General features: G+C 45.0%; 1 protein-coding gene and 1 long non-coding RNA gene across 2 annotated transcripts in view; one reads left to right on the forward strand and one right to left on the reverse strand.

The window, feature by feature from the left end:
* Positions 1-22,627, forward strand: part of SLC6A17 (solute carrier family 6 member 17) — a 72,292-nt gene extending 49,665 nt beyond the window's left edge. The window contains exons 8-12 of the mRNA XM_001372607.4: positions 199-391; positions 4,556-4,748; positions 7,336-7,495; positions 16,329-16,491; positions 17,188-22,627. Of these exons, the coding sequence (XP_001372644.1) occupies positions 199-391; positions 4,556-4,748; positions 7,336-7,495; positions 16,329-16,491; positions 17,188-17,556 (1,078 nt within the window). The 3' untranslated portion in view covers positions 17,557-22,627. The remainder of the gene's footprint in view (positions 1-198; positions 392-4,555; positions 4,749-7,335; positions 7,496-16,328; positions 16,492-17,187) is intronic.
* Positions 18,019-23,178, reverse strand: LOC130457505 (uncharacterized). The gene is made up of 2 exons (XR_008916762.1): positions 22,896-23,178; positions 18,019-18,331 (listed from the first exon to the last, which is right to left on the reverse strand). It is a non-coding gene; the product is annotated as an uncharacterized LOC130457505 (long non-coding RNA).
* Positions 23,179-24,505: the final 1,327 nt, after the last annotated feature.

The following is a 24,505-nucleotide window of genomic DNA, read 5'->3' on the forward strand; positions in this document are numbered from 1 at the left end:
GACAGTCACCCCTGCTCTTAGGCTATGGCAAGGGGAACAGAAGAACCCTTTCCCTCCCCCTCAGAATACTGGAGAGACGTCAGAGACCTTCCATTGGCCTGGGTAAAAGATATGGGGTGGAGTACAAAGAAACTGCCCTCCTGGGGGTGCTGACCTTGAGTAACTTCCTCATTCCTCCCCCCACCTCTCCACGGTCAGGAATGCTGAGAAGATCCTTGGGTACTTGAACACCAACGTCCTGAGTCACGATCTCATCCCACCCCACGTCAATTTCTCCCACCTGACTGCCCACGACTACAGTGAGATGTACAAGGTCATCATGACCGTCAAGGAGGACCGATTCAAGGAGCTGGGTCTGGATCCCTGTCTCCTGGAGGATGAACTCAATAAGGTTTGGAGGCAGGGCTCTCCCTTTGTAGGGACCAGCACCAGTGACAAAAGGGTCCAGGGTCAGGGGCAGTAGACGGTTTGGGGTACAGGGAAGAGATTAGATAGGATCCTTGCCATTAGGGAACTCTGTGGCTAATAAATGAGGCAAGACGGATATATCACCATTAATTCATTCAGCAAATATTTATAAAGCACCTACTCTGTGTTAGGTGAAAGGTGGTATAGCATGCCTGATAGGGGATAAACTGTGGAATTATGAAGACCTGGATTCAAATTCTGCCTCTGATATATACTGCTGTGTGGTTATGGATGGACAAGCAACCTCTCGATGCCTCGGACAACTGTTAGGACCTCAAACTATAGACGTATTACTAATCTGCTACTGAGCCTTGATGGAAGTTGTTTCCATAAGGTGAGTGCTTGGCGTTAATGAAATCACAGGTCCAAATTTCCAAAAATAAATGTGCTAAGTACTCCACAAAATCCAAGAAAGGTTAGGTTCTGGTCCTTAAGCTTACAATCAGGGACAGCTAGGTAGCAGTAGAAGTCTGGAAGAACCCAGGAAGATCTGGGTTCAAATGTGGTCTCAGACACTTCCTAGCTGTGTGACCCTGGGCAAATTACTTAACCCAGACTGTCTAGCTCTTGCTACCCTTCAGTCTTAGAACTAATACTAAGACAGAGAGTAGGGATTTAAAAAAAAAAAGCTTTCAATCTTGTTGGGTGGACACACAAATGAAAAGTTAAATAAATATGCCTGGGAAGATGTAAGAGGGGCTGAAAGACATTCTGTGCCACATGAAGGAGAAAGGAATAATCATTTATTAAGCAGTAGGCAAATATTTCATTTACAAATACCTCATTTTATCCTTGCAACAATCCTGGGAAGTAGGTGATATTATGATTCCTTTTTACAGTTAAGGAAACTGAGGCAGAAAGAAGTTATGTACCTCATTCAGGGTCACACAGCTTGTAAGTGTCTGAGGCAGCTTTTGAACTCAGGTCTCCCTAACTCCAGATCAGGCTGGAGTCATTTTGTCACCTAGTTATTTGTACATCAACTATGTAGACAACAAAAGCTAGTGGTTCTTGGGAGGTGGAATTCACTGTGGCTTAGTGGGCTTGAGGAGGGTTCCATAGAGGAGGGAGAACCTTAAATGGCTCTTAAGGATGACTAGGATTGGGATAGATAGAGAGGAGAGAAGGGGAAAATATTCTAAGTGGGAAGAATATATGCAGAGGCTGGAATGGGAATGAAATGGACAGCGAATGGACCAGTTTTTCGGAAATAAATCAAGAGCTTCTACAGTGCTGGAAAATGAGTTTTCAAGATGGGTTGGGGCCAGACTACAGAAGGCACTGTTTGGATAAAGGCTGTTTGGATTTTATTCCTCAGACCATCAATAGCCAGTCATTCAAGCAGCAATTAAAAGCAAGATGGTGGGGAGAATAATCAGACTTCATTGTGCCAGCTGGTTTGGAGAGGGGGAAAGCCCAGATCTCGGGAGATCTACAATTAGGTTCAAAAATCCAATGACCTAAGGATGATGCAGGATCATGGAGATGGCTTGATAGTAGTTCCATTTGAAAAGGACCTGGAGGGCATCTAGGTGGCTCAGTGGGTAGAGAGCCAGGTCTGGAGAGAGGAGATTCTGGGTTCAAATTTGACCTCAAATATTTTCTAGCTGTGTGACCCTGGACAAGTGACTTAACCCCAATTGCCTAGCCTTTACCACTCTTCTGCCTTGAAACCAGTACTTACCTTTGCTTCTAAGATAGAAGGTAAGGGTTGAAAAGAAAAGAAAAAAGACCAAAAAGGACCCAGAGCTCTATGAGATTACTTATCATCTCAGGAAAAAAGAAAGAGTGGAAGGGATTGAAGGAGGGAGGGAGGAATGTTAAAATTGTTTTTAATGGAAGTGGGAGGAGGGGAGAGGAAATAAAGTACTAAAAAAGAAAAGGACCTGAAGGTTTTAGCTGACCACAGCTAAATGAGTCAGCAGTATGACCTAGGCTTTAATTGTTCCCCTGGAGCCTGTGATGATGAGATCACACCATTTGAAGGACTCTAGTCTTGTTTTATTTTTTTAAAAGACCCCTAGCTTCTGTCTTAGAATCAAAACTAACTATTGGTCCCAAGGCAGAAGAGCAGCAAAGGCTAGGCAATTGAAGTTAAGTGACTTGTCCAGGGTCATACAGCTAAGAAGTTCCTGAGACTTGATTTAATCCCAGAACCTACCAACTCCATACCTGGTGCTCTATCCACTAAGCCACCTAGCTGCCTCAGAAATATGGTTTTAGAGTATCAGTAGAAGCTCTCTGAGGACTGAAGGCACTTAAGAAATGCTTGAATTGCATTGCTAATCTGGAACCCATTCCAGAGGAAAGAAGGGGATAGCATGCTCAGTGGGAAGAATTTGAGCAAAGTCTGAAATGGGAATGAAATGTGACTAGGATATTGATGGGATCTAGAAATCTTAAATCTTAAAACAAGCATTAAGGAGAAGGAGGGAGACTAAGAGACAGAAATAAAGAGACAGAGAGACACACAAAGAGAGAATATGAATGCATTTATTAAGCCCTTACTGTGCACCAGGTACTATACTAAGCAGGGAGAATACATATAAAAGAAAACATGGCAGCATCTGCCCTCATAGAACTTGCATTATAATAGGGGATGAATGCACATAAAGTGATGCTGTGGGGCAGCTAGGTAGCTCAGTGGATAGAGTGCCAAACTTAGAGACAGGAGGTCCTGGGTTATAATTTGACCTCAGACACTTCCTAGTTGTGTGACCCTGGGCAAGTCACTTAACCCCAATTGCCTAGCCCTGACCATTCTATTGCTTTAGAACCAATACTCAGGACTGATTCTAAGACAGAAGGTAAGGGTTTGTTTTTTAAAGGGGAAATTGGAATGGATTAGAGGAGGAGGTAAAAAATAAAACTACCTCCCAAAGGAGAAAGATTGATTGGAAAGGATCTAGATAGCTTGGTAATGGGGAAAACCCAATTAGGAACCTACCCAGAGCCAGTAAAGCACAAAACCCTTGAGCCTATAGGAAACCAAGCTTATTTTACTTATTGAGGTTAGGGAAAAGGTAGATAAACTCTACTGGGTCCCTGTCTCTAAAAAGCTCAATCTCCACCCACTTTTCTATGCTCCCCTCATGAGTAGGCTCTTCTGGTCTTCTAAAGCCCTTCTTAACAGCTCCCTGATCTGTCGAAACCCCAAACCATCTGACTACCTTGCTAAACTAAATATCCCAGGTTGCCTCTAAAAGGCTGAGGAGACAGAATTCCCAGGTGGTCTGAGTCCTTCCCCAAGCCTGGGCTTGGCTTCCTGGGTAAAACCCAAAGTCCTAGATGTAAAACCCTCTGCTTTACCTTCGCCAAATTGTCACAGCCAAATTGTTCCCAGCACTTCAGAGAAACACGAATCTCTTCCCAGATATTCCTCCCAACCCAAGAACCTCCTAGTTTTCCCCAGGAGTTGATGGAGTAGCTGTTCTCCCTTCCAACTCAGAGAGAAAGCAGTTCAGGAGAGACTGTTTTTCTCAGTAAACTCCCCCAACCCCCTTCTGCAGTGCTCCCCCTTCTAGAACCTTCTCCCAAGGTTTGTGGCTCAATTCTCTTCTGTCCTCTTCGAGACAGCCTTTACATTCTTCCTATCCCTTACCCCTTATCTTTACATAGGGAACAGCTGTCTTCAAATCTTAAAGGGTGGTCATAGGACAGAGAGAATAGATTTTTGTTCTGCGATTCAGAAGTGGGACCAGTGGGGTAGCACTTGCCAGGACGAATCAGCTCAGAGCCAGGAAGAACTTGGCAACAGTTAGAGCTGTCCAGTCATGGAGGTGGCTACCCTATGAAATAAAGGAGGCACTGAAAAGACTTAGGCAGAGGACTGTCTTTCATGGATATGGAATGGATGCATGACCTGGGTGGGAGGTCGTCAGCCTGCTGAACTCAGAGCCCTCTTTCCAATCTAAGAGTTTATGATTCTAGGATTCCACGTGTGCACAGTGAATACCCACAGCTCTATGACTGAGGGCTTGGCAGCTAGTGGCTGGCTAGCAGGGGTTGGCTTGGTTTTACTCACTTTTTCCTATTACAGGCATATTGAATTGTTTATCTTCCTTCTCCTCCATGTCCTTTTGGACAGTCTGTTCAGGGGACAGGCCTGGCTTTCATTGCCTTCACTGAGGCCATGACCCACTTCCCAGCCTCTCCCTTCTGGTCAGTCATGTTCTTCCTAATGTTGATCAACTTGGGCCTGGGCAGCATGATCGGGACCATGGCTGGGATCACCACACCTATCATCGATACCTTCAAGGTGCCAAAGGAAATGTTCACAGGTAAATCCTTCTCCCTCTTTCTTCAGCCCTGTGTTCCCCTTCCCCACAGCATCCTTCTGTCCCGCATCCTCTGTCCCCTTGCAGGAGGACAAGAGATGAGCAGCTTCAGTGCCCAATCTCTTGACTTCAACAATATTTGTTGCTTTGCTCAATTCCTTTGCAGGCAGATCACTGAGTTCCCAAGTGCCCAGAAACTTCCTGACTGGTTGAGCTGGTACCTTCAGGGAAAGTGCCAGTCAAATAATTAAGCACTTATTAATCACTCTGTGCCAACGTGAGAAATAACAATATTTGGGCCAGTATCTGGAACTGAAGATCTGCCCTTATTTGTGGGCGAGGACAGTCAGAGGTCTCATCACACCCAGCCTGTAGCAAAGATCTCATTTAGATATTCAACAGTTTGTTTTATAGGCTTTCAACGGTTAATTAACATCCATGATTAACTGAACCGCATGCTCAGAGAATGTTAAAGCAATCATATAAACATTTGGGTGATATTTGCTAAGAGTTAATAACCTGTAGTGCATGGTTAAGATAAGATGTATTGTCAGGCATTTTCATTGGTCCTATAACTAACAGCCTCAATCCATCACCCCGCCACTGGGAGGAGATTTAAAGATAGCCAGAGGAGCATCTCTTGGTCATCAACTCTGAGGAGACTCTAGTGACTATCAATCCTCACAAGAGCAAGCATCACCCTAGACACGTCAAGGTTGTCTTCCTGTTCTTAGGACAAACAAGTCAAATTCCAAAGAAACGCAGCTCATCTCCTGCTGCACGAGTTACCGTTCCCCTAGATTACTACCCAAATCAGAAGTTTTATTCCTCCAGCAGAAGCTCTCTGGATTGGCAGTTGTTACTAAACTCTAATGCACCATACAATGGATATTCCTCTTAACTATGATTATAATTCAAGTATTACAAAACAGTTCGTGTAATAGCTGGGTCTGATTATTTCTAAAATCATGGTTCAGTTGCCTAAGTGAAGGATTGTATGTGATTCCTTGTTTTTATAAGCACCAATATTTCATGTACATTGAGTCCAGGGCATACAAAGGAAGGAGGGGAGATGGATTCAAGGAGTTCATGACCGAATGGGAGAGACAACATGCAAATAACTATTTACAAATGAGATATAGATAAGATAAATTGGAAATAATAACAGAGCAATGGCAATGACAGTAAGAGGGATTAAGAAAGGCTTCTGGGAGGAGGTGAGATTTGAGCAAGAACTTAAAGGAAGCCAGAGAAGCCAGGAGTTGGGGATGAGAAAGGAGAACACTCCAGGCATGGGAGACAGCCTCAAGAGATAGAGCATCCTTTGGAAGGAATCATACAGAGGTCAGGGTCACTGGATCAGAGTAAGAAAAATGAAAAAGGAGGAAAGTGATGAAGAGCTATGAACACCAAATAGAGGCTTTTATATTGAAACATGGAGACGAGAGGGAGCCACTGAAGTTCACCGAGTAGAGGAGTGACATGGTCAGGTAGGGAAATTACCAAAAGCTTTAGTGAAGGATGGACTGGAGTGGAAGAAGCAAGGAGAGCAACTGGCAGTCTCTTGCAGTAGTCGGGCAGGGGTGATGGAAGTTTGCACCAGGATGATAGTGGTGGCAGAGGAGGGAAGAGAATACATATGAGAACTTTTTTTGAAGACAGGACAGGGCAACAGATTGAATGTGGGAGGTGAGAGAGTGAACAGTCAAAGATTACATCTCCTCTGTGAGTCTGGGTGACTGATTGCTGGCTGGGCTCTGTCTCAATTTCCCCACCAGAACTTCATTTCTTTGGTTGGGGAAATTGATGTGAGATTGGTAATGATGTCCTTTGTGAATCTGTGCCAATGCCTTTCTTGGCAAGTGGGAAAGAAGCTGCTGGTGAGGTCAGAGCGCCAGGAGGAATTGGGGGAGGTCATAGGGCACCATTTCAAGGCTTTGCTTGGGCAATGACAAGTTTCCTTTCCTCCCTGATCCATTTGGCAGACTACAGGTGTGGGTGCGATAGGACAGGGCAGAGCCTCAGCTCTACCTAAATCCTACCATGAGTAACTGGGTCCCTCCCTACGTAAGCCAGTGAGTAAGTAATAGAGCTGGGAGTCAGGCCTTTTGGGTTCTTTTCCCATTCCATCAAGAACTTCCACGGCACTCTGAGAATGTTCCCCAGCAACCCTTCAGGACCTTTCCAGGCTAATATAGGTAGTCATACTCTTGCTTGATGCCTGTCAGAGCAAGGGTGGCCACAGGCACAGTATTACCCACTTGGCTACCTTCTCCTTTCCCCAGACCTCAGCCTCATCTCATTCCTTGGAAGTGATAAAGAGGGCATAAAGTCTTCTAATGGAGGGATTCTGAATCGAGCCCAGGCTGTCTCTCTACAAGACCACAAGTAGTGAGGCAATAGATGAGTGCCACCAAATGGCATCAGAGGTGCTTGGTGATGGTGACCATGGGAGCTATCAGTGCTCCTTGGACCAGGGTGGTGCTGACTCCTAGTTTAAAGTGAGGGGTGCAGGGGAGAAGTGGCTGAACTGCCTTCCTCTCTGTGGGGGCTTACTTTAGGGACTTGGGATTCTCTATTCTCTTTGCAGTTGGATGCTGCATCTTTGCATTTCTTGTGGGACTCCTGTTTGTCCAGCGCTCTGGGAACTACTTTGTCACCATGTTTGATGACTACTCAGCTACTCTGCCCCTCACCGTCATTGTCATCCTAGAGAATATCGCTGTATCCTGGATTTATGGGACCAAGAAGTAAGGCTCTGACTTGGGGGGAGGGTGTTGGGGATGGGAAGCCTGGGAAAAGGGGGATTCCTTTTTTTAAAAAAACATTTATCTTCATCTTGTAATCAATGCTGTGTATTGGTTCCAAGGCAAAAGAATGGTAAAGTTCAGGCAATGGGGGTTAAGTGACTTGTCCAGGGTCACACTGGAAGTGTCTGGGGTTAGATTTGAACGCAGGACTTCCCATCTCTGGGCCTGACTCTTTAAAAAAAAATAAAACACTTACCTTCTATTTTAGAATCAATACTGTGTATTGGTTCCAAGGCATAAGAGTAGTAAGGGCCAGGCAATGGGGGTTAAGTGACTTGTCTGGGCCTGACTCTTAATTTACTAAGCCACCTAGCTGTCCCTAGAAGATTCCTTCTTAGGGTCTCCTGGCCCTGCCCTGGGAATTACTGGGGACATAAAGAGGGTGTTTCATTCTCAGAACTGATTCCAGTGGGCTGATAACTCACTGACTCTTTCCTCCTGGTGCCACTCAGCTTCCTGCTTTATTTTCAGCAAAATAATTCAGGTTATGCTTGCTGAATTCAGTGGAATTTGTTAAGCACCTATGGCTTTCTGAGCTCAAGTACTTAGAGAAGAATATAGGTTGAAATCGGAAGCTTCCACTCTCATTCAAGATGAGTAGCCTTGTCAAAGAGAAGAGGCATAGCTAAAATAATCAGATAATAGCTCTTTTTTGAAAAAAGTTTTTACTTTCTTTCTTAGTATCAACTCTAAGATTGAAGGGTGAGGGCTAGGTAAATGGGGTTAAGTGACTTGTCCAGGGTCACACGGCTAGTAAATGTCTGAGGCCAGATTTGAGTGCATACGTCTTCAGGGGGTAATGTTGTAGCCCATTTACATGCACCATGTCTCTCTATTGCTCTTTAAGTCACCCCAGACTTTGACTCTTCCAAGATAGCTCTCTGGAAGCATTAAAAGAATAGGAGAGGGGCATCTGGGTGGCTCAGTAGATAGAGCACCAGGCTTGGAGTTGGGAAGACCTGAATTCCAACCTGGCCTTAGATACTTCCTATTTGATTGCCTAACCCTGATCACTCTTCTTTCTTAGACCTGATACTAAGATGGAAGGTAGTGGTTTTAAAAAAATAGGATAAGAATAGAGAGAGGATTCTAAGAATAAAAAGTGGATTTCTTTGGTATAGGGAACTCTTAGATAAGGAAACTTTCTTTCCCGACACAGATCAGCACCTTTTTTCAATTTCTAGTCTTAGGAACACAGAAGTATCTTTGTCAGGGTCACATAGCTACAGGGAAACCTTGAACCCAGGTCTTTTTCTTATTCCAAACACAGCTCTCTATCCACTCTGCCATGCTGGTCCTGGAAGAATATCTCTGTTTTAAAAGATGGATTGTTATTTCAGGAAGTAGCTTAGGATCAAAGTTAAATGTTATGTTATTTCCCAAATGTGATAGTCTGCTTCCTTCCTCCCACTCCATTCCTGGTCCAGGTCATTAGCCATCTCTGTCTGTCCAAGATACCAACAGGATAGATCTGATACAGATAGGATCAGCGCACAGAATGCAATTCATCTGACTATTACAATCTAACCAGATGCTAATAAAAATTAGAGGTGATGGTTATGAAAATACTGATCAAGGAATGAAGAAAAGAGCTATTTTGGAGGTGGTCATAGATCAGATAAGAGAGGTGAGGGAAGAAGAAAGGATAAAAAATAATACCTATATTCTGAACATAGAATATTGAATCACAGTGCTATTACTAATGGAAATAGTGAAGGTAAAAAGGAGTGGATTTAGGAGAAAAGATAATAAATTTGATTTTGGATGGGTTGAATTTGATATGCTCATGAGCCATACAAATAGAGATGCCTTAAAAGCAACTAGATATTTTTGACTGGAAGTTGAAAGAAAAGTCAGGGCTAGAGACGTGTAGATTTCAGAGTCATCTGCACCGTGGTATACAGAGAGGGGAAAACAGTGTTGCACTTGGAAGCAAATGAAAAGATGATTTTTTTAATTAAAAAAATTTAACCCTTACCTTTGTCTTAGAATCAATATCCATATATTGGTTCCAAGGAAGAAGAGTAGTAAGGGCTAGGCAATGGGGATTAAATGACCTGCCCAAGGTGATACAGCTAGGTTTTTGAGGCTAGAATTGAACGTAGCATCTCCCAACTCCAGACCTGGCTCTCTATCCACTAAGCCACCTAGCTGCCCCTCGCTTTCCCCTAGCACTATTTTTTGCTTGTCTTTATTTCCCTAGTGATTTAGCACAGTGCCTAATATTAAAGTGACTTTAGAGCAGAGCCAGAATTTAAACCTGACTCAGGTTTGGAGCTTTTTCCACTACAAAATGCTAACTCCTCTGTACTTCTATTAATACAGCCTGATTGTTGGCTCACGTTGAACTTGTAGTCCACTAAAAGTCATCCAGGTACTGTGTAAGTATTTGTCCAATTGAACCTGGGAAGCTCTGGGGAGGTTGTACTTCTCTAACTTCCACAGCAGAGGGCGTCTGAGCCTGAGCGAACGATCTTAGGTTTGCGGGATCCTAGGGTTTAAACTAGAAGGGATTTTAGAGGCCATCTGGCCTTTTAGTCGCCTGTTATGTTCCCCCATTAGATTTAGAGTTCTCTGAGAAGGACTATCTTTGTCTGGCCTTCCTTCCATTCTGTCTGTCTGTCTGTCTGTCTGTCTGTCTGTCTGTCTCCTTCCAGCCTTTCTTTTTCTTTCTCCTTTTCTCTCTTTCCTTTTTCCTTTCTCTCCTTTCTTTTTTCTCTTTTCTCTTTCTTTTTCTTTCTCCTTTTCTCTTTCTTTTCCTTCTCTTTTTTCTTTCCTTCTCTTTTCCTCTTTTTCTTTCTTTCTTTTTTCTCTTTTCTTTCTCTTTCTTTCTTTCTTTCTTTCTTTCTTTCTTTCTTTCTCTCTCTCTCTCTCTCTTTCTTTCTTTCTTTCTTTCTTTCTTTCTTTCTCTCTTTCTTTCTTTCTCTCTTTCTTTCTTTCTCTCTTTCTTTCTCTCTCTCTCTCTTTCATTCTTTCTTTCGTTCTTTCTTTCTTTCTTTCTTTCTTTCTTTCTTTCTTTCTTTCTTTCTTTCTTTCTTTCTTTCTTTCTTTCTTTCTTTCCTAGGTGGCTTGGTGGATTGAGAGTCAGGTCTAGAAATGGGAAGTCCTGGGTTTAAATTTTACCTAGCTGGGTGACCCTGGGCAAGCCACTTAACCCCCATTGCCTAGTTCTTACCACCTTTTATAGACAATATTGATTCCAAAATGGAAGATTAAAAAAAAGTCTTACCTTCTATCTTAGAATCAATACTAAGTATTTGTTCCAAGGATAACAGCAAGAGCTAAGCAATGGGGGTTAAGTGACTTACCCAATGTCATACCGATAAGAATTTTGCCCTTCTTTGAAGTATTTGCTAACCCCAGTGGTTTAGCACAGTACCTGACACATATTTAATAACTAGCTCCTTATTAAAAGCAGGAGAGGTTAAGTGACTTAGGTTGAGCCTCCCAGGTTGCAGAGGTCATAAATGTCAGAACCCAGAACCTCTTACTGAGAGCCTCTGCCTTCAAGCCCAGGTCCTGTTCGTTCTACTTTCTATTCCTGGGTGCCCTCTTACATCTGGGGAAGGGCAGGCATCGACTCCACCTGCTTGGGGGAAAGAGGTTTGGAAGGATAAGCAGATGGCCATCTAGGCAATCTTGTAATCCTCACTTGTCTGTTACTGAGCCTGGCCCAGGGCACACACGGGCTAAATGGGAAGAAGATGGAGGATATGGATGAGCTCCAGTTCTCACTGGGAATGGCGTTCTCTGACCTTTTTTATGGGATGGCTCCAGAGCCCACGAATGCCCAATCAAGCAGATTTCAGCAGCGAGTACTATGTCGCGACTAGGAGTCTCAGAGGTCGTTTAGACTTGCCTCCCTCCTTTCACCAGTGAAGAGACTCATTGGGTCCCAGAGAGATGACATACAAATCCCTGCTGACCCTTGGCAAGCCACTTAGCCCTTGCCACTCTTTTATCTTAGAATTGTTACTGATTTCTAGATTTAAGAAAGTGATGGTGAGATTGTGAGATAATTAGATAGTGTGTTGTTCTATGTGTATATTCCCCCTCCATAGAGCTGATAGTTAAACATTTTCTTGGCAGTCACCCTGGTTCAAGCCACAATCACCTTTTACTTTAACTGTTGCCCTAACTTCTGGATTTCTCCATCCTCCCCTCTCCAAACCATCCTCCATAAATTTTATCAAGCTATATTCTCTTCTATTCTTTTTTAACCCTTAATTTCCATCTTAGAATCAATACAAAGTATTTGTTCCAAGGCAGAAGAGCAGTAAGGACTGGGCATTGGGGGTTAAGTGACTTGCCCAGGGTCACACAGCTAGGAAGTATCTGAGGCCATCTCCAGCCCTTTAGCTGCCCCTAAAACTATATTCTTCCCTGCTTGGAAAATTCTGGTTTTCTTCATTAGCTCTAGGATCAAATCTACACTTCCCTATTTTACTTTTAAAGTCCTTCATGAACCAAGTCCAGCCTAACTTTCCAGGTATATTGTATATTATTGTCCTTTACATATTCTATTTTGGTTTTCAGTTATTTTTGAGTTGTGTCTAAATCTCCATATACAGTTTGGATTTTCTTTTTTTTAATATTTTATTTGATCATTTCCAAGCATTATTCATTAAAGACATAGATCATTTTCTTTTCCTCCCCCCCACCCCCCATAGCCGACGCGTAAGTCCACTGGGCATTAGATGTTTTCTTGATTTGAACCCATTGCTATGTTGATAATATTTGCATTAGAGTGTTCATTTAGAGTCTCTCCTCTGTCATGTCCCCTCAACCGCTGTATTCAGGCAGTTGCTTTTCCTCGGTGTTTCCACTCCCATAGTTTATCCTTTGCTTATGAATGGTGTTTTTTTCTCCTGGATCCCTGCAGATTGTTCAGGGACATTACGCCGCCACTAATGGAGAAGTCCATTACGTTCGATTATACCACAGTGTATTAGTCTCTGTGTACAATGTTCTCCTGGTTCTGCTCCTCTCGCTCTGCATCACTTCCTGGAGGTTGTTCCAGTCTCCATGGAATTCCTCCACTTTATTATTCCTTTGAGCACAATAGTACTCCATCACCAACATATACCACAATTTGCTCAGCCATTCCCCAATTGAAGGGCATCCCCTCATTTTCCAGTTTTTGTCCACCACAAAGAGCGCAGCTATGAATATTTTTGTACAAGTCTTTGTGTCCATTATCTCTTTGGGGTACAAACCCAGCAGTGCTATGGCTGGATCAAAGGGTAGATATTCTTTTGTCGCCCTTTGGGCATAGTTCCACATTGCCCTCCAGAATGGTTGGATCAGTTCACAACTCAGTTTGGATTTTCTTAGGAAAGATACTGGAATGGTTTACCACTTCTTTCTCCAGCTCATTTTACAGTTGAGGAAACTGAGGCAAGCAAGGTCAAGTGACTTGCATAGGGTCATACAGCTAATAAGTGTCTGACTCCAGATTTGAACTCATGAAAGTGAGTCTTCCTGATTCTAAGCCCAGGGGTCTGTTCATTACACCACCTACATGCTCCATATTATCTATTACTACCCTTTATACATCCAATAGACTAGTCAAACTGGTCACCTTGATCTTCCTGAAACATGGCTCTTTGACTTCTTACTTTATACAAATTATGCTCCATATTTGGAAGGCCCTCCCTCCTTCCATCTACCTCTTAGAATCCCTGTGTTTTGGGGCAGCAAGGTGGTTCAGTGAATTGAGAACCAGACCTTGAAATGGGAGGTTCTGATTTCAAATATGACTTTAGTTTCCAGCTGTGTGACCTTGGGTAAGTCACTTAACCCCCATTGCCTATCCCTTACCACTCTTCTCCCTTGGAACCAATACTTAGTATCAATTCTAAGACAGAAGGTAAGGGTTAAAAATGTTTTTTTAATTAAAAAAATTCTTCCAAGCTCAGCCCAAATGGCACCCTCTGCACAAGGCCTTTCCTAAGCCGCTAGTGCCTTCCTAGTCCAAGATTACTTTGTATTTCTTTGGATATCTCTTCTATGTATTTTTAAGTATACATTGTTTTTCTCTAGGTTAGAAAGTGAGCTTTTTGAGGGCAAGAACTGTTAAATGTTTGAAACTCCAGCACGATATGATACAGTAAATATTTATCAATCACCTACTACATGCCAGATACTGTGCTAAGTGCTGGGGATACGACAGGAAAAGAAAAGGCGGCCCCCCTGCCCGCAAGGAGCTTATAGTCACTAGAGGGACACAGACCCCAAAAGGAAGCTCAGAAGTGGGGATGGAATGGGCGTACTCCCAGGTGAGTGTGCTGGGGCACCACGATGATGGTAGGGTAGCATCCAAAGTGTGCAGAGTTTGTTGGGCGTCTGAGCCCTCTTTATTTGGAGGGTTTGGGAGAGGAGTTGTCCTCCTCCCTCCAGCTTCCAATCACAGTGGCAGAGGCTCCTGAGGTCCTGATGGGACATGAGAATAAAAGCTGAAGCAATCTATGGGATGATGTATTTCCTGGTGATGAGCTTTTCTCGGGGGTGGTCATGACAATGGTGGAGTAGCAGCCATAGAGGAGAGCTGGTGGGAAATGAAGAGTTGGCTGGGTTTCTATGCAGCACCTAGCTCGGTACCTTTTCTTTTGTTCTGTAACATAGATCATTTTTATTATATTAAATTCAAAACTGTACAAACAAAACCAAGGTTAAAAGGGGGTAAGGACAAGCCATCATTTGCTTTAAAATATTATGTCCAATTAAATACTTAAGTCTTGAACATTCTCACCACCCCCTCAAATACCTTAATTCATCGTTTCATGGCATCTAGAGCTAAAGAGGAGTTCATTGAATGAGAGAATAATGTCATTGCTCTATAGAAATCATTTGTAATGAACATCATTTCATATGTAGGGTTTTCCTTTTAAAGGAAAAATTAAAAAATAACAAATGATATTGTGGATTTAAGATAGGAAACACAAGGTTCTTAATAAATTCTTGATTCATTGTTGAAAGATAGAAGATTCAACTATATTATTATATATTATGTATTGTGAATTAGAGGCAGCTAAGTGACTCAGTGGGCCTTCCTAGAGTCAGGATGATTTGAGTTCAAATACTTCCTAGCTGTGTGACCTTGAGCAAGTTACTTGGAGGCTGCCTGCCTCAGTTTCCTTATCTTTAAAATGGGGATAATAATAGCACCTCCTTGTTGGGGTTGTTCTGAAGATAGCATGAGATAGTAATTGTAAAGCTTTGCTTTGTTCGATGGTTTCTGACTCTTTAAGACACCATTTGAGGTTTTCTCAGCAAAAGCACTAGAGTGGTTTGTCATTTCCTTTTCCAGCTCACTTGACAGATGAGGAAACTGAGGTAGGCAGTCTCTGAGTACCTTGCCCAGGGTCACACAGCTAGTTAGTGACTGAGGCTGAATTTGAACCCAGGTCTTTCTAACACTGGATCAAGATACTGGAGTGGTTTGCCATTTCCTTCTCTGGCTCATCTTACAAATGAGGAAACTGAGATAAATAGGGTTAAGTGACTTGTCCAGAGTTACATGGTAAGTTCCGGAGGCCACATTTGAATTTAGCTCTTCCTGACTCCAGACCTGGCACTCTATCCACTGGGCCACTTAGCTACTTGTGAAGTGTTTTGTAAACCTAAAAACATTGAATAAACACCAGCTATTGCTGTTATGACTGCATGTAGAGCTCTGAGCTAGGCACTGTGAGCTGAGGCCAAAGAAATGCTCTGAAAGACTTTTCCATGTACCTGAGAATCACAGTATTCACCCTCCCTATACCAATCCCTTCCAGCTTTAGACTGAAGACCCTAATCCTACCAGCCCTATAAATCCCAGCTCAAATGCCATCTCTTCCATGAAGCCTTCCTGATTCATCTAGGTGTAAATCATTGTGCCTCTTGGTTTGCACCTATCTTCCACGTGAATTGTGTCCCATTCTTAACTCAAATGTTTTGCATCGATATCTTGTTCCTGATTAGATTGTGAGGTCCTTAAGGCAGGAACCATGTCAGAATTCAAATCTGTCTTTGAGAGTTTGGCACTCTGCACATGGTAGGTGCTTCATTGGTGGATATTGAACTGAATTAAACTTTTATGGGTGAACGATTAAATGTCATATCAACAACTACAAATTAATGTAGTCCATAGAACCCTACACCTGACTTCGGGGGGACTTGAGTTCAAATTCCTACTCTATCCATTATGGCCTGTGCATATCTATGGGCAAGTTATTTCACTTCTCTTGGGCTCAGTTTCCTCATTTGTTAAATAGGCATACATGGATGAGGTAATTCCCAAAGTCCCTTCCTGCTCTGATATTAGCTTGATGGTCTTGTGAATATGTGATTAAAAAAAAATCCTCACTAAGTATTGGTTCCAAAGCAGAAGAGTAAGAGCTAGGCAATTGGGCTTAAGTGACTTGCCCAGGGTCACCCAGCTAGAAAGTGTCTGAGGTCAGATTTGAACCCAAGACCTCCCATCTCTAGGCCTGGCTCTCAGACCACTGAGCCAGCTGCCCCCTTGAATACATCATTTTTATGATGATTGGGGTAAAGGAGAGAACAGAAAGGGAGAGAGTTGCTTCCTACTTTCTAGGAGTAAAGAAGAGCACACTGAGAAAGCTTCTTGCTGATGATGAGTTCTGAGCCTGGCGGATGTGTGAGGAGAATGTCCCTTGTTCCTGAGTGATGTGATGAAAAATACCCACATGTGTGCTTTGGGGACTCGGATGGTGTTTGGACATTTAATCCATCTCTTCCTGTCCTCTCTGCTTTCTTCCCTTGTCAGGTTCATGCAAGAGCTGACGGAGATGCTGGGCTTCCGCCCCTACCAGTTCTATTTCTACATGTGGAAGTATGTGTCCCCGCTGTGTATGGCTGTTCTCACCACTGCCAGCATCATCCAGCTGGGTGTCACCCCACCAGGCTACAGTGCCTGGATCAAGGAGGAGGTGAGGAGAAAACAGGGCACCTTTTCCCAAGCTTCCCCTTCCCATGGGGTTCCCAGTTCCAAAAGGCAAGGCCAGATGGCGCCTCAAGGTAAGGAGCCATGGAATCCCCTGCATTCCTCTCCAGTCACTCTCATTTCTCAGATCTGATTCCTTATTCATTCTCAGTGGGGAATTGATACTGCACTTTGCAGTGGGGGAAACTGAGGCCCAGGGAGGCTAGGTTGGTTAATCACAGTGATTAAGTAAGCTTAGTAATAGAGTTAAAGCTCAGTCTCAGGTCTCTTGATTCCTAGTCCACTCTTGCCATTATAGGGTGTTTCATTTCAGAGTACTGGTTCTGGAGCCAGATAACCTGGGTTCAAATAATGACTATGGCTGCCTAGGGAATCTTGAGCAAATCATGTAGCTTCCAGGGGTCTCAGTTTCCCCATCTGTAAAATAATGGACCAGGGCATTTGGTCTCTCTTCAATACTGTGGAATGTAAGGGCACAAGGAAAGACAGATAGCCATGTCCCCCTGGGTTGCCTAACACAGTCCCCTGGACCCAGTAGGCACTTAACAAATATTGACTAAAATGAACTGGTGAGGAGGGTCAGAGAGAGAGAGCTTTCTTATAGTCTTAGGGAGAAGACCAGGCAGGGGTGACCAACTAGCTGATGTCTTCACTTAGTGTACCTTGCCCTCACTTCTCTCAGGCGGCAGAACGGTATCTCTATTTCCCCAACTGGGCCATGGCTATTCTGATCACGCTCATCGTCCTGGCTGTTCTGCCCATTCCGGTTGTCTTCATCCTACGCCAGTTTCACCTGCTGTCAGATGGCTCCAACACCCTTTCTGTGTCCTACAAGAAGGGCCGGATGATGAAGGACATCTCCAACTTGGAAGAAAATGATGAAACCCGATTTATCCTGAGCAAGATGCCCAGCGAGACTCCCTCCCCAATGCCAACCCATCGATCCTACCTTGGCCCAGGAAGCACATCGCCCCTGGAGATGAGCAGCGCCCCCAATGGACGCTATGGGAGTGGATATCTGCTGGCCAGCACCCCTGAGTCTGAGCTGTGACCACTGTCACTCTACTTTCCACCCTCCATTCCCCTGCCCTGCCTCTCTGGTCTACTCTCCTATTTACTGCCCATATTCCTGACCGGTGGTGGTACCATCCCCAATTCAACTGGCTATTGGATTCTCAGAGCCACCACCTTGCCTCTATAGAATCATTCCTGGGACCTTTCTCAGTGTAAGGATCAAGGGGTTGGGAACGTGTTCCCTTCTCCACTACCCCCCCCCCATGTTTGTCTGTCTCTAACTCAAACCATCCCCTTTCATACCTCTAGCCAAATTATGCACCCTAGGAGGTGCCATCACAATAGTTTAGGTGCTGTGGTGGCTGTGTCAGAGATGACTCAGGAATCTGGATTCCCAGCCCAGCAGCTATTCCAGGTGACTCCTGAGGCATCCCTTTCAACTCTCTCCCTGTTTTCTGCCACCTTGGGTTCTCTCTTTTGGTGTTTTCTTGCTGTTTACCTGGATAGAGCTTGATGAGACAGTGACTCCAATAAGACTGAAAATTCCTCTCTTGGGATCAGCAGGTTACCCTCCGGAAAGATGCTCCCCCTTTCCCCTCCTTAGAGGTGCAGGTAGTGGCTAGGGTGGGCTCAAAGTCTGTCTTCAGGCCTGAGGTTTTAGGAGCAGGGCCCTCCTTGTGCCTGACCCTGACAGAGGAGGGGAGTGGGGAATGGGGAGTCCATTCTGTGTCTAAGATCTAGCAGCAATATTCCTGCTATTGCCCCAAATGATCGAGATCTCACTCAGGGACCAGGATAAGGATCTTTCCCACCTATGGGGGAGAAAAAAGACAGTGAAATATTGTAGGATGCCACTTTTACCATGCGTGTACACATCCATCCATCCATCCATTCATCCTACTGTCTGTCTCCTCATGTCTTTGAGGATAACTCTGACTGGGGCCAGGTCAGTGTCTCCACTTGGCAATGCCCTGCTTTACCCACATGTTATATTGCTGTCAGCTCTGAATCAAATCTGGGATGGGAAACACCCCTTTTCCCCCTAGGGGCAGTGACCTCTGACTCTCTCCAGACTCTGCTCCAGGGAGCAAGGATAGTTGGGAGTGAGGTGAGATGGGGGCAGAGGGCAGCTCCCAAACTTGTTTTGAGAAGCACACAATTTCCCCTCTCGTCCCCACTGCCACCATTCCAGGCAGGGGACAGTAGTCCTTCTCTCCACTGGCAGCTACTTCCTCCAGAGCAGGAGGACCCTGGGGTCTAGGGGAATTCTCTGTGCTCCTAGGAGGGTAGGGGGGCTCTGGCCCAGGACCTGCCTTGCCTATGGTTGGTCAAATAGGCACAGGGTGGAGAAGTCCTCAGGTCTGGGGTAAAGAGTTCCAATTTCACTGCCTCCTCAGCCCTGATGGTCACTCTCACACTGCACAATCCCTTCAGGACTTTGCACAAGCCCAATGACAACACCACTGTCACTATGACTCCCTCTCCATCTCTTGCAGAATTCCTCTCTTCCCCCTATCCTCTACCTCCCCCACTTTAGAACCACTCCCACATCTCATAGGTCCCATCTCACAGGGAGCTTAACAGAATCCTTCTGCTTCAAGGGAGAGTGGACCCTGCCCTGATGAGTAAGTTCCTTTAGACTCAGAAGGTAAAGTGGCTTATGGAGCAAAACTCAAATCCAGGTCCCATGACACCGAATCCAAGGTCCTTTACATAACATTATGCCCAGTATTCTCATCTGGACTTGCTTGGGTGAGGGCTAGCCCCGCAAGGGGAGACAGGATTTCTGAACACAAACATGGAATCACAGGACCTGAGTTCAAAACTTGGTTCTATCACTTGCTACTTGTATATGTAAAATAACCTGCAAAACAAGGGTGTTGGACTAGATGACCCCTAAGGTCCTTTTCTGCTCCTGATTCTACAATAATGGTGGGGAGAAGGGACCTTAGAATAGTGCAGATGAATAAAACATCCTCTGTGCTTCAGAATCGAATTGGAAATGGGATATTTGATGCACAAATTGAAAAATTACTGAATGAATCCCCCCCAAAATTTTCCCTGGATTAGAGACTGAACCTCTGCCTTTCGAAACTTCCTCCAAGGCAAGCATATTAGTGTCTGTGCTTAGACCAGGTCCCTGAAGTACCTTCCCTGGATGTGGCCAAGGTTTCACTCAGGATTGGGGGGGGGGTACAGACTGAGCTTAGGATCCCCTCCTCCTCTCTCCCTCTTCTGCGCTTTGGCCATCCCCTTCCATTTTCTCATCTTCCATTGTGCCTACCCTAATCTCATTTCCTGACTGCTTCTTCCTTGTCTTGTTTCCCCCTCTCTCTTCTTAGGGCCTCCTGGGTAGGAGGACCTTATTTCCCCGGTAGAGTGAGCATATGGATGAATCTGTCCCAATCTACAGTGCCCTCCACCTCCCAGAGACTGATTATTCCTCCCTTTTCCCATCCCCTCCTTAGCCCTGAGTTTGATCTCCAGTGAAATTAGGCAGGGAAAAGGAAATTTAAAAGCCCAAGAGAGACAATACATTATATATAATATATATATAATATTCTATATATTCAATTTCTATTGTATATATGATCTGTACATGTTCGTGTAAATGCTGTTTAATGAGAAGCCCAAAGCAGTGGTTAGTGGACTATTTTCATCCTCAGTGCTGTACAGATATATTTTCATTGTATATTTGATATTTCTAATTTTTTTTAGTGTTTGGCCGGGTCAGAGTCCAGCCTGGCAGCCTGCAGGGGCAGGGCGCTGGGCTGGCATGGGGGGAACCACTCTTTTGTTTTCTGTGGGGTTCAGTATTGCATTGTGACCATTCACCGTAGGCTGGGGCCCAGTTCCAGCTGTGTTTTTGCTATGTGTTAGCCCTAGAGCTCCTTCACTAAGTGAGTAGGAAGTTTGTGCAGGAGTGTGTTAGGATTCGTGATCCGTTGTGTCTATTGCTTCTCCGGGCCTCTTACCCCCTCCTGCCTGCTGCTGTCCCACACTAGACCTTGGACTGAGATCCTAGAAATGAGGGGAGAAAAAAGGCCCCCACCGGTGGGGTGTCCTTTACCTATTGGGTTGGGTTTGTTTTTTTTGCCTTGGGACAACAAAGGCCTTAGTCTGGAGAGTAAATTTCACCCCAGGGTGATGTGTGACTGTGTGTCTATTTGTCTGTCTGTCTGTCTGTCTGTGAGTAGCCAAAGTGAGCTAGAGCTCTATGGATCCCGTGTGTTTGGAAGTGGTTTGTATTTGTACATGGGCAGGAACAGGGCCTAGTGGAGTAAGCCATCACCATCCTGGCCACTCTTCAGACACAGAGAAACCTTCTCTTCCTACCTAAACCTTCTCTTCCCACCAAAAACTTAGGTACTCCCGTCAGGTTCATAGTCCCTCCAAACAGGGGGGAGGTCCTTCCACTGATCCCCCTGCCTCCATGCTTATCGCCCCTGACAGTGAAGTAAGCTTAGCTTGGTAGGTTGGCATGAGTATGTAGAAAGCAAATTGAAGGAGTCTCTGCTGTTATTAGAGACTTTGAGGTTCTGTGGTTTGGATTACTGGGGACAAAGTGCTAGACTGGAAGAGTGGGGGAGTACAGAGGCAGCCACACTATCCTGTAACCAAAACTCCAATTTGTCTCCTTTGTGGAGTGGAAGAGTTTGGGTGATGAGGACCGAAGACTAGCCTCTGGGATCCTAGGAGACAGGTTCCTGGGAATGGGAGGCATTACTTTTTGTGTCCTCTGCTCAACTTCCCTAATTACTGTTCCACTAGGTCAAATGCATTCATTAAGGATTCAGAATTCATATGCAAGAAGCCAAAGGTAACCAGATGGCCTCAGACAAAATCTTCCCCTCCCCTACTCAGGTTCCCCGTTATTCCCACGGTCGCCATCTTCCCGGAGGACTCTCCTTTGGTATGGACGGCCCAGGGAGCATCCAGCCCACTACTGGGAGTCATGGCCAGAGCATCACAGAGGAGAAAGTTGGACAGGAGCTGAGCAAATCCCTGTTTCCCCTCCTGCTCCTATCACCAGCTTCTTGCTCAGGGAGATTTTTTTTTCCTCCACTGTTCTAGCAAAGGCACTCTGCCAAGAACCAAGGCTAGGCTCTCTTGAGATATTGGGAATGCGGAAGGGGCCAGTGCCAACCTGAATGGGAACAGCTGGACACAGGGTAGGGTGAGGCTTCCCTTTTCTTAATTCTCTCCCCCAGGAGTCAAGTGAGCCTGAGCAGGTGTGGACAGGCTCCCAGTCCAGAGAGCCTTTTGCTTTCAAGCAATAAGTGCCCCATAGTGTTGGGACAATCCCTTAGAAGTGAGTCTGATGTTAGCTGTGTAATCTGTGGCCTGTGAGCTGCTATTAGAAGCTGCTGGTGGTCTTGGCCTCCAATGCTTGCCCTGCAGTATTACTATTGGTTCCTATGATCAACACATTTCCGCCCTTTTCCCCATCCTTCAATCCTGTCCAAAGTTGTTGGCTTGCCCACCTGCTCTGAATGAGGGGCATTTGGTTTTGCCCCTCAGAAATGCCTAATACCTGCCCCTCTACCCCAGGCTACCAGATTTAACACCCCTCTCCAACATTGTTTGCTTACCTCCCTCCCTCTAGCTCAATGACCCATCTCAAGATCTTTCTCAGTTGAAGATACTGAATTTGGCCCAGAATTCTTTGCACATCCTGGAGACAGCTAAAAGTGGTTTCCTGAGGAGGATTAGCAAGCAAATCTCCCAGGAGGAGAGTCCAAGCTCTTGTTCCCAGATCCTCAAGTTCTGGGGTTCAGATTCGTTTCCTAATTAGGATTGAGACCCAGGACTAGGACGGGGAGGAAGGTTCTCAAGGACAGATGGAGGCCACTGTCTCCTCGCCCAGGTTCTATTGTACAGATATTTAGATATAAGCACACAATTCATAGCCACTTGGTTTTCTAGTCAAAGTTTAAATCCAGTTCAGTCCAAAACATCCCTCCCCTCTCTTATCCCCTCTCCCCAAGAGGTAGCCAGTCAGAGCTCTAATTACAAACTGCCCTACTCCAGGAGGAGGGAACCCAACAGTCCCTCTGAACCCCCTGCCACCCCGCAATGGGGCACAATAAAGTATCTGTTCTTACCAAGCTCTCAATAATTTTGTTTCCTGCTTGGAGGCTGGGGGGTTGGGGAGGGAAGAGTTGTTGTGGGGACTGGAGGGATTGAGGAGGGGTATAACATAGGGGAAGAAGTCAAAAAAGCAGAAAAGGGAATGATTGTGATAGGCAGCACCAAGGAACTGGTTGTAAAGAGAAGGATCTTATAGGAATCTGGACCAGGGAAGGGGCCAGATCCAGGCCACATAGAGGAGAGAGCATCAGAAGGCAGGAAGCTAACAAACATTGAAGTACTTACTTTGTACCAGCTGGGCAGCTTAGGTGGTACAGTCCACAGAGCACTGGGTTTGGAATCAGGAAGACTCAGCATCCTGCATTCAAATCTGCGATCAGAAACTTAGCTGTTCGATCCTGGGCAAGTCACTTCACCCAGTTTCCTTTTCTGTAAAATGATCTCAAGAAGGAAATGACAAGCCACTCCAAGTATCTCTGCCAATAAAACCTCAAATGGGGTCATGAAGAGTTGGATACTGTACCAAGCTCTGGGATAAAGCAGAAACAAAGACAATCCCTATCCTCAAGAAGCTTACATTCTTTTTATTGTTGACCCTTTCATTCTGCCTTAGAATCCAAATTAAGTATTGGTTCCAAGGCAGTAAAGTAGAAAGGATTAGGCAACTGGGGTTAAGTGACTTGCCCAGGATCATATAGGTAGGAAGTATTTGAGGCTAGATTTGAACCCAGGACCTCTTATCTCCAGGACTGGCTCTTTACCCATTGACCCACTTCTCTGGCCTGGAGTTTACATTTTAATACTGGGAGATGAAACGCAGAAAGGAGTCAGTGTCAGAGGCATGTTGTAAGGCAAGAAAGCCCTAAGGTTTGAGGGGAATTTCAGGGTGAGACTACATCTGAAGCTTGAAGAAATAGGAGGTAACTGAAGGATGCTCCAGTAGAAAGTCACCAGTGGGACAAGAGGCTGGAAGAGGAAGATATGAATTTTAATTCTACCACACACTATCTATGTCACCAGAGACAAAACAGTAAATCTCTCTGGGTTGGACTCTGTAGCCTCTAAAGCCCCTTTCAGTTCAATCTGTGATCCTATGAGAAAAGAAGGTAGAATGGGGTGGGGAATCCATACAGATGCCATGCAATGAGGACTGAGCTGAAGGCTGAGCTTGCCCAGGATTCCCTCAGGCAATGGCTGCTGGGACAAGGGCTTTGGAGTCTTGAGATTGCCTCCACCAGTCCCATCTCCAAAGCTGGCTACAAAACTCTTATTGATTCTTAGAGCTGGAAAGAATCTCAGAGGCCATCTAATTGTTAGAGCCCTAATTGTGAGAAAGATTCCCTTGATATTGAACCCAAATCTATCTCCTCATCAGAGCCCACCGAGTCCTACCCTCTGGGACCAAGCAAAGGAAGTTTAGTTCTTCTGGCTTGGTTCTCTTCTCTTGGAGATATAAATACGGCAGACACAAGCCCCCCTCAGCCTTCACCAGGCTCAACTTCCCCAGTTCCTTCAGTGCAGTCCTTTCATCATTGGGGCCCCTCTTCTCTGATTATACTCAGGCTTGTTAAGCAGTATGACTGCCAGAAGTGAACCCAGCATTCCAGCTGTGCCCCAACCAGGTTAGAAGGAGAAAGGACTAAAGGATCTGCCTTCACGAGAGCCATAGTGGAAAGAATGCCCTGTAAGAGACAGGACTGGGAAAGAAGGTGGGCTGGTCTTGTGATCAACAGCAATAAATAATCAATGGACTTCCCTTAGGAAGGTTCCCCAGCAATCCTCTGGGGGCTTTCTGGGAAGAGCAAAAGATCATAGATTTAAAGAAAGGCAACAACTAGGTGGTGCAGTGGATACAGTGCTGGACTTGTAGTCAGGAAGACCCAAATTCAAATTTG

The sequence above is a fragment of the Monodelphis domestica genome, chromosome 2, assembly GCF_027887165.1.
Source record: "Monodelphis domestica isolate mMonDom1 chromosome 2, mMonDom1.pri, whole genome shotgun sequence".
NCBI classification, from domain to species: Eukaryota; Metazoa; Chordata; class Mammalia; order Didelphimorphia; family Didelphidae; genus Monodelphis; species Monodelphis domestica.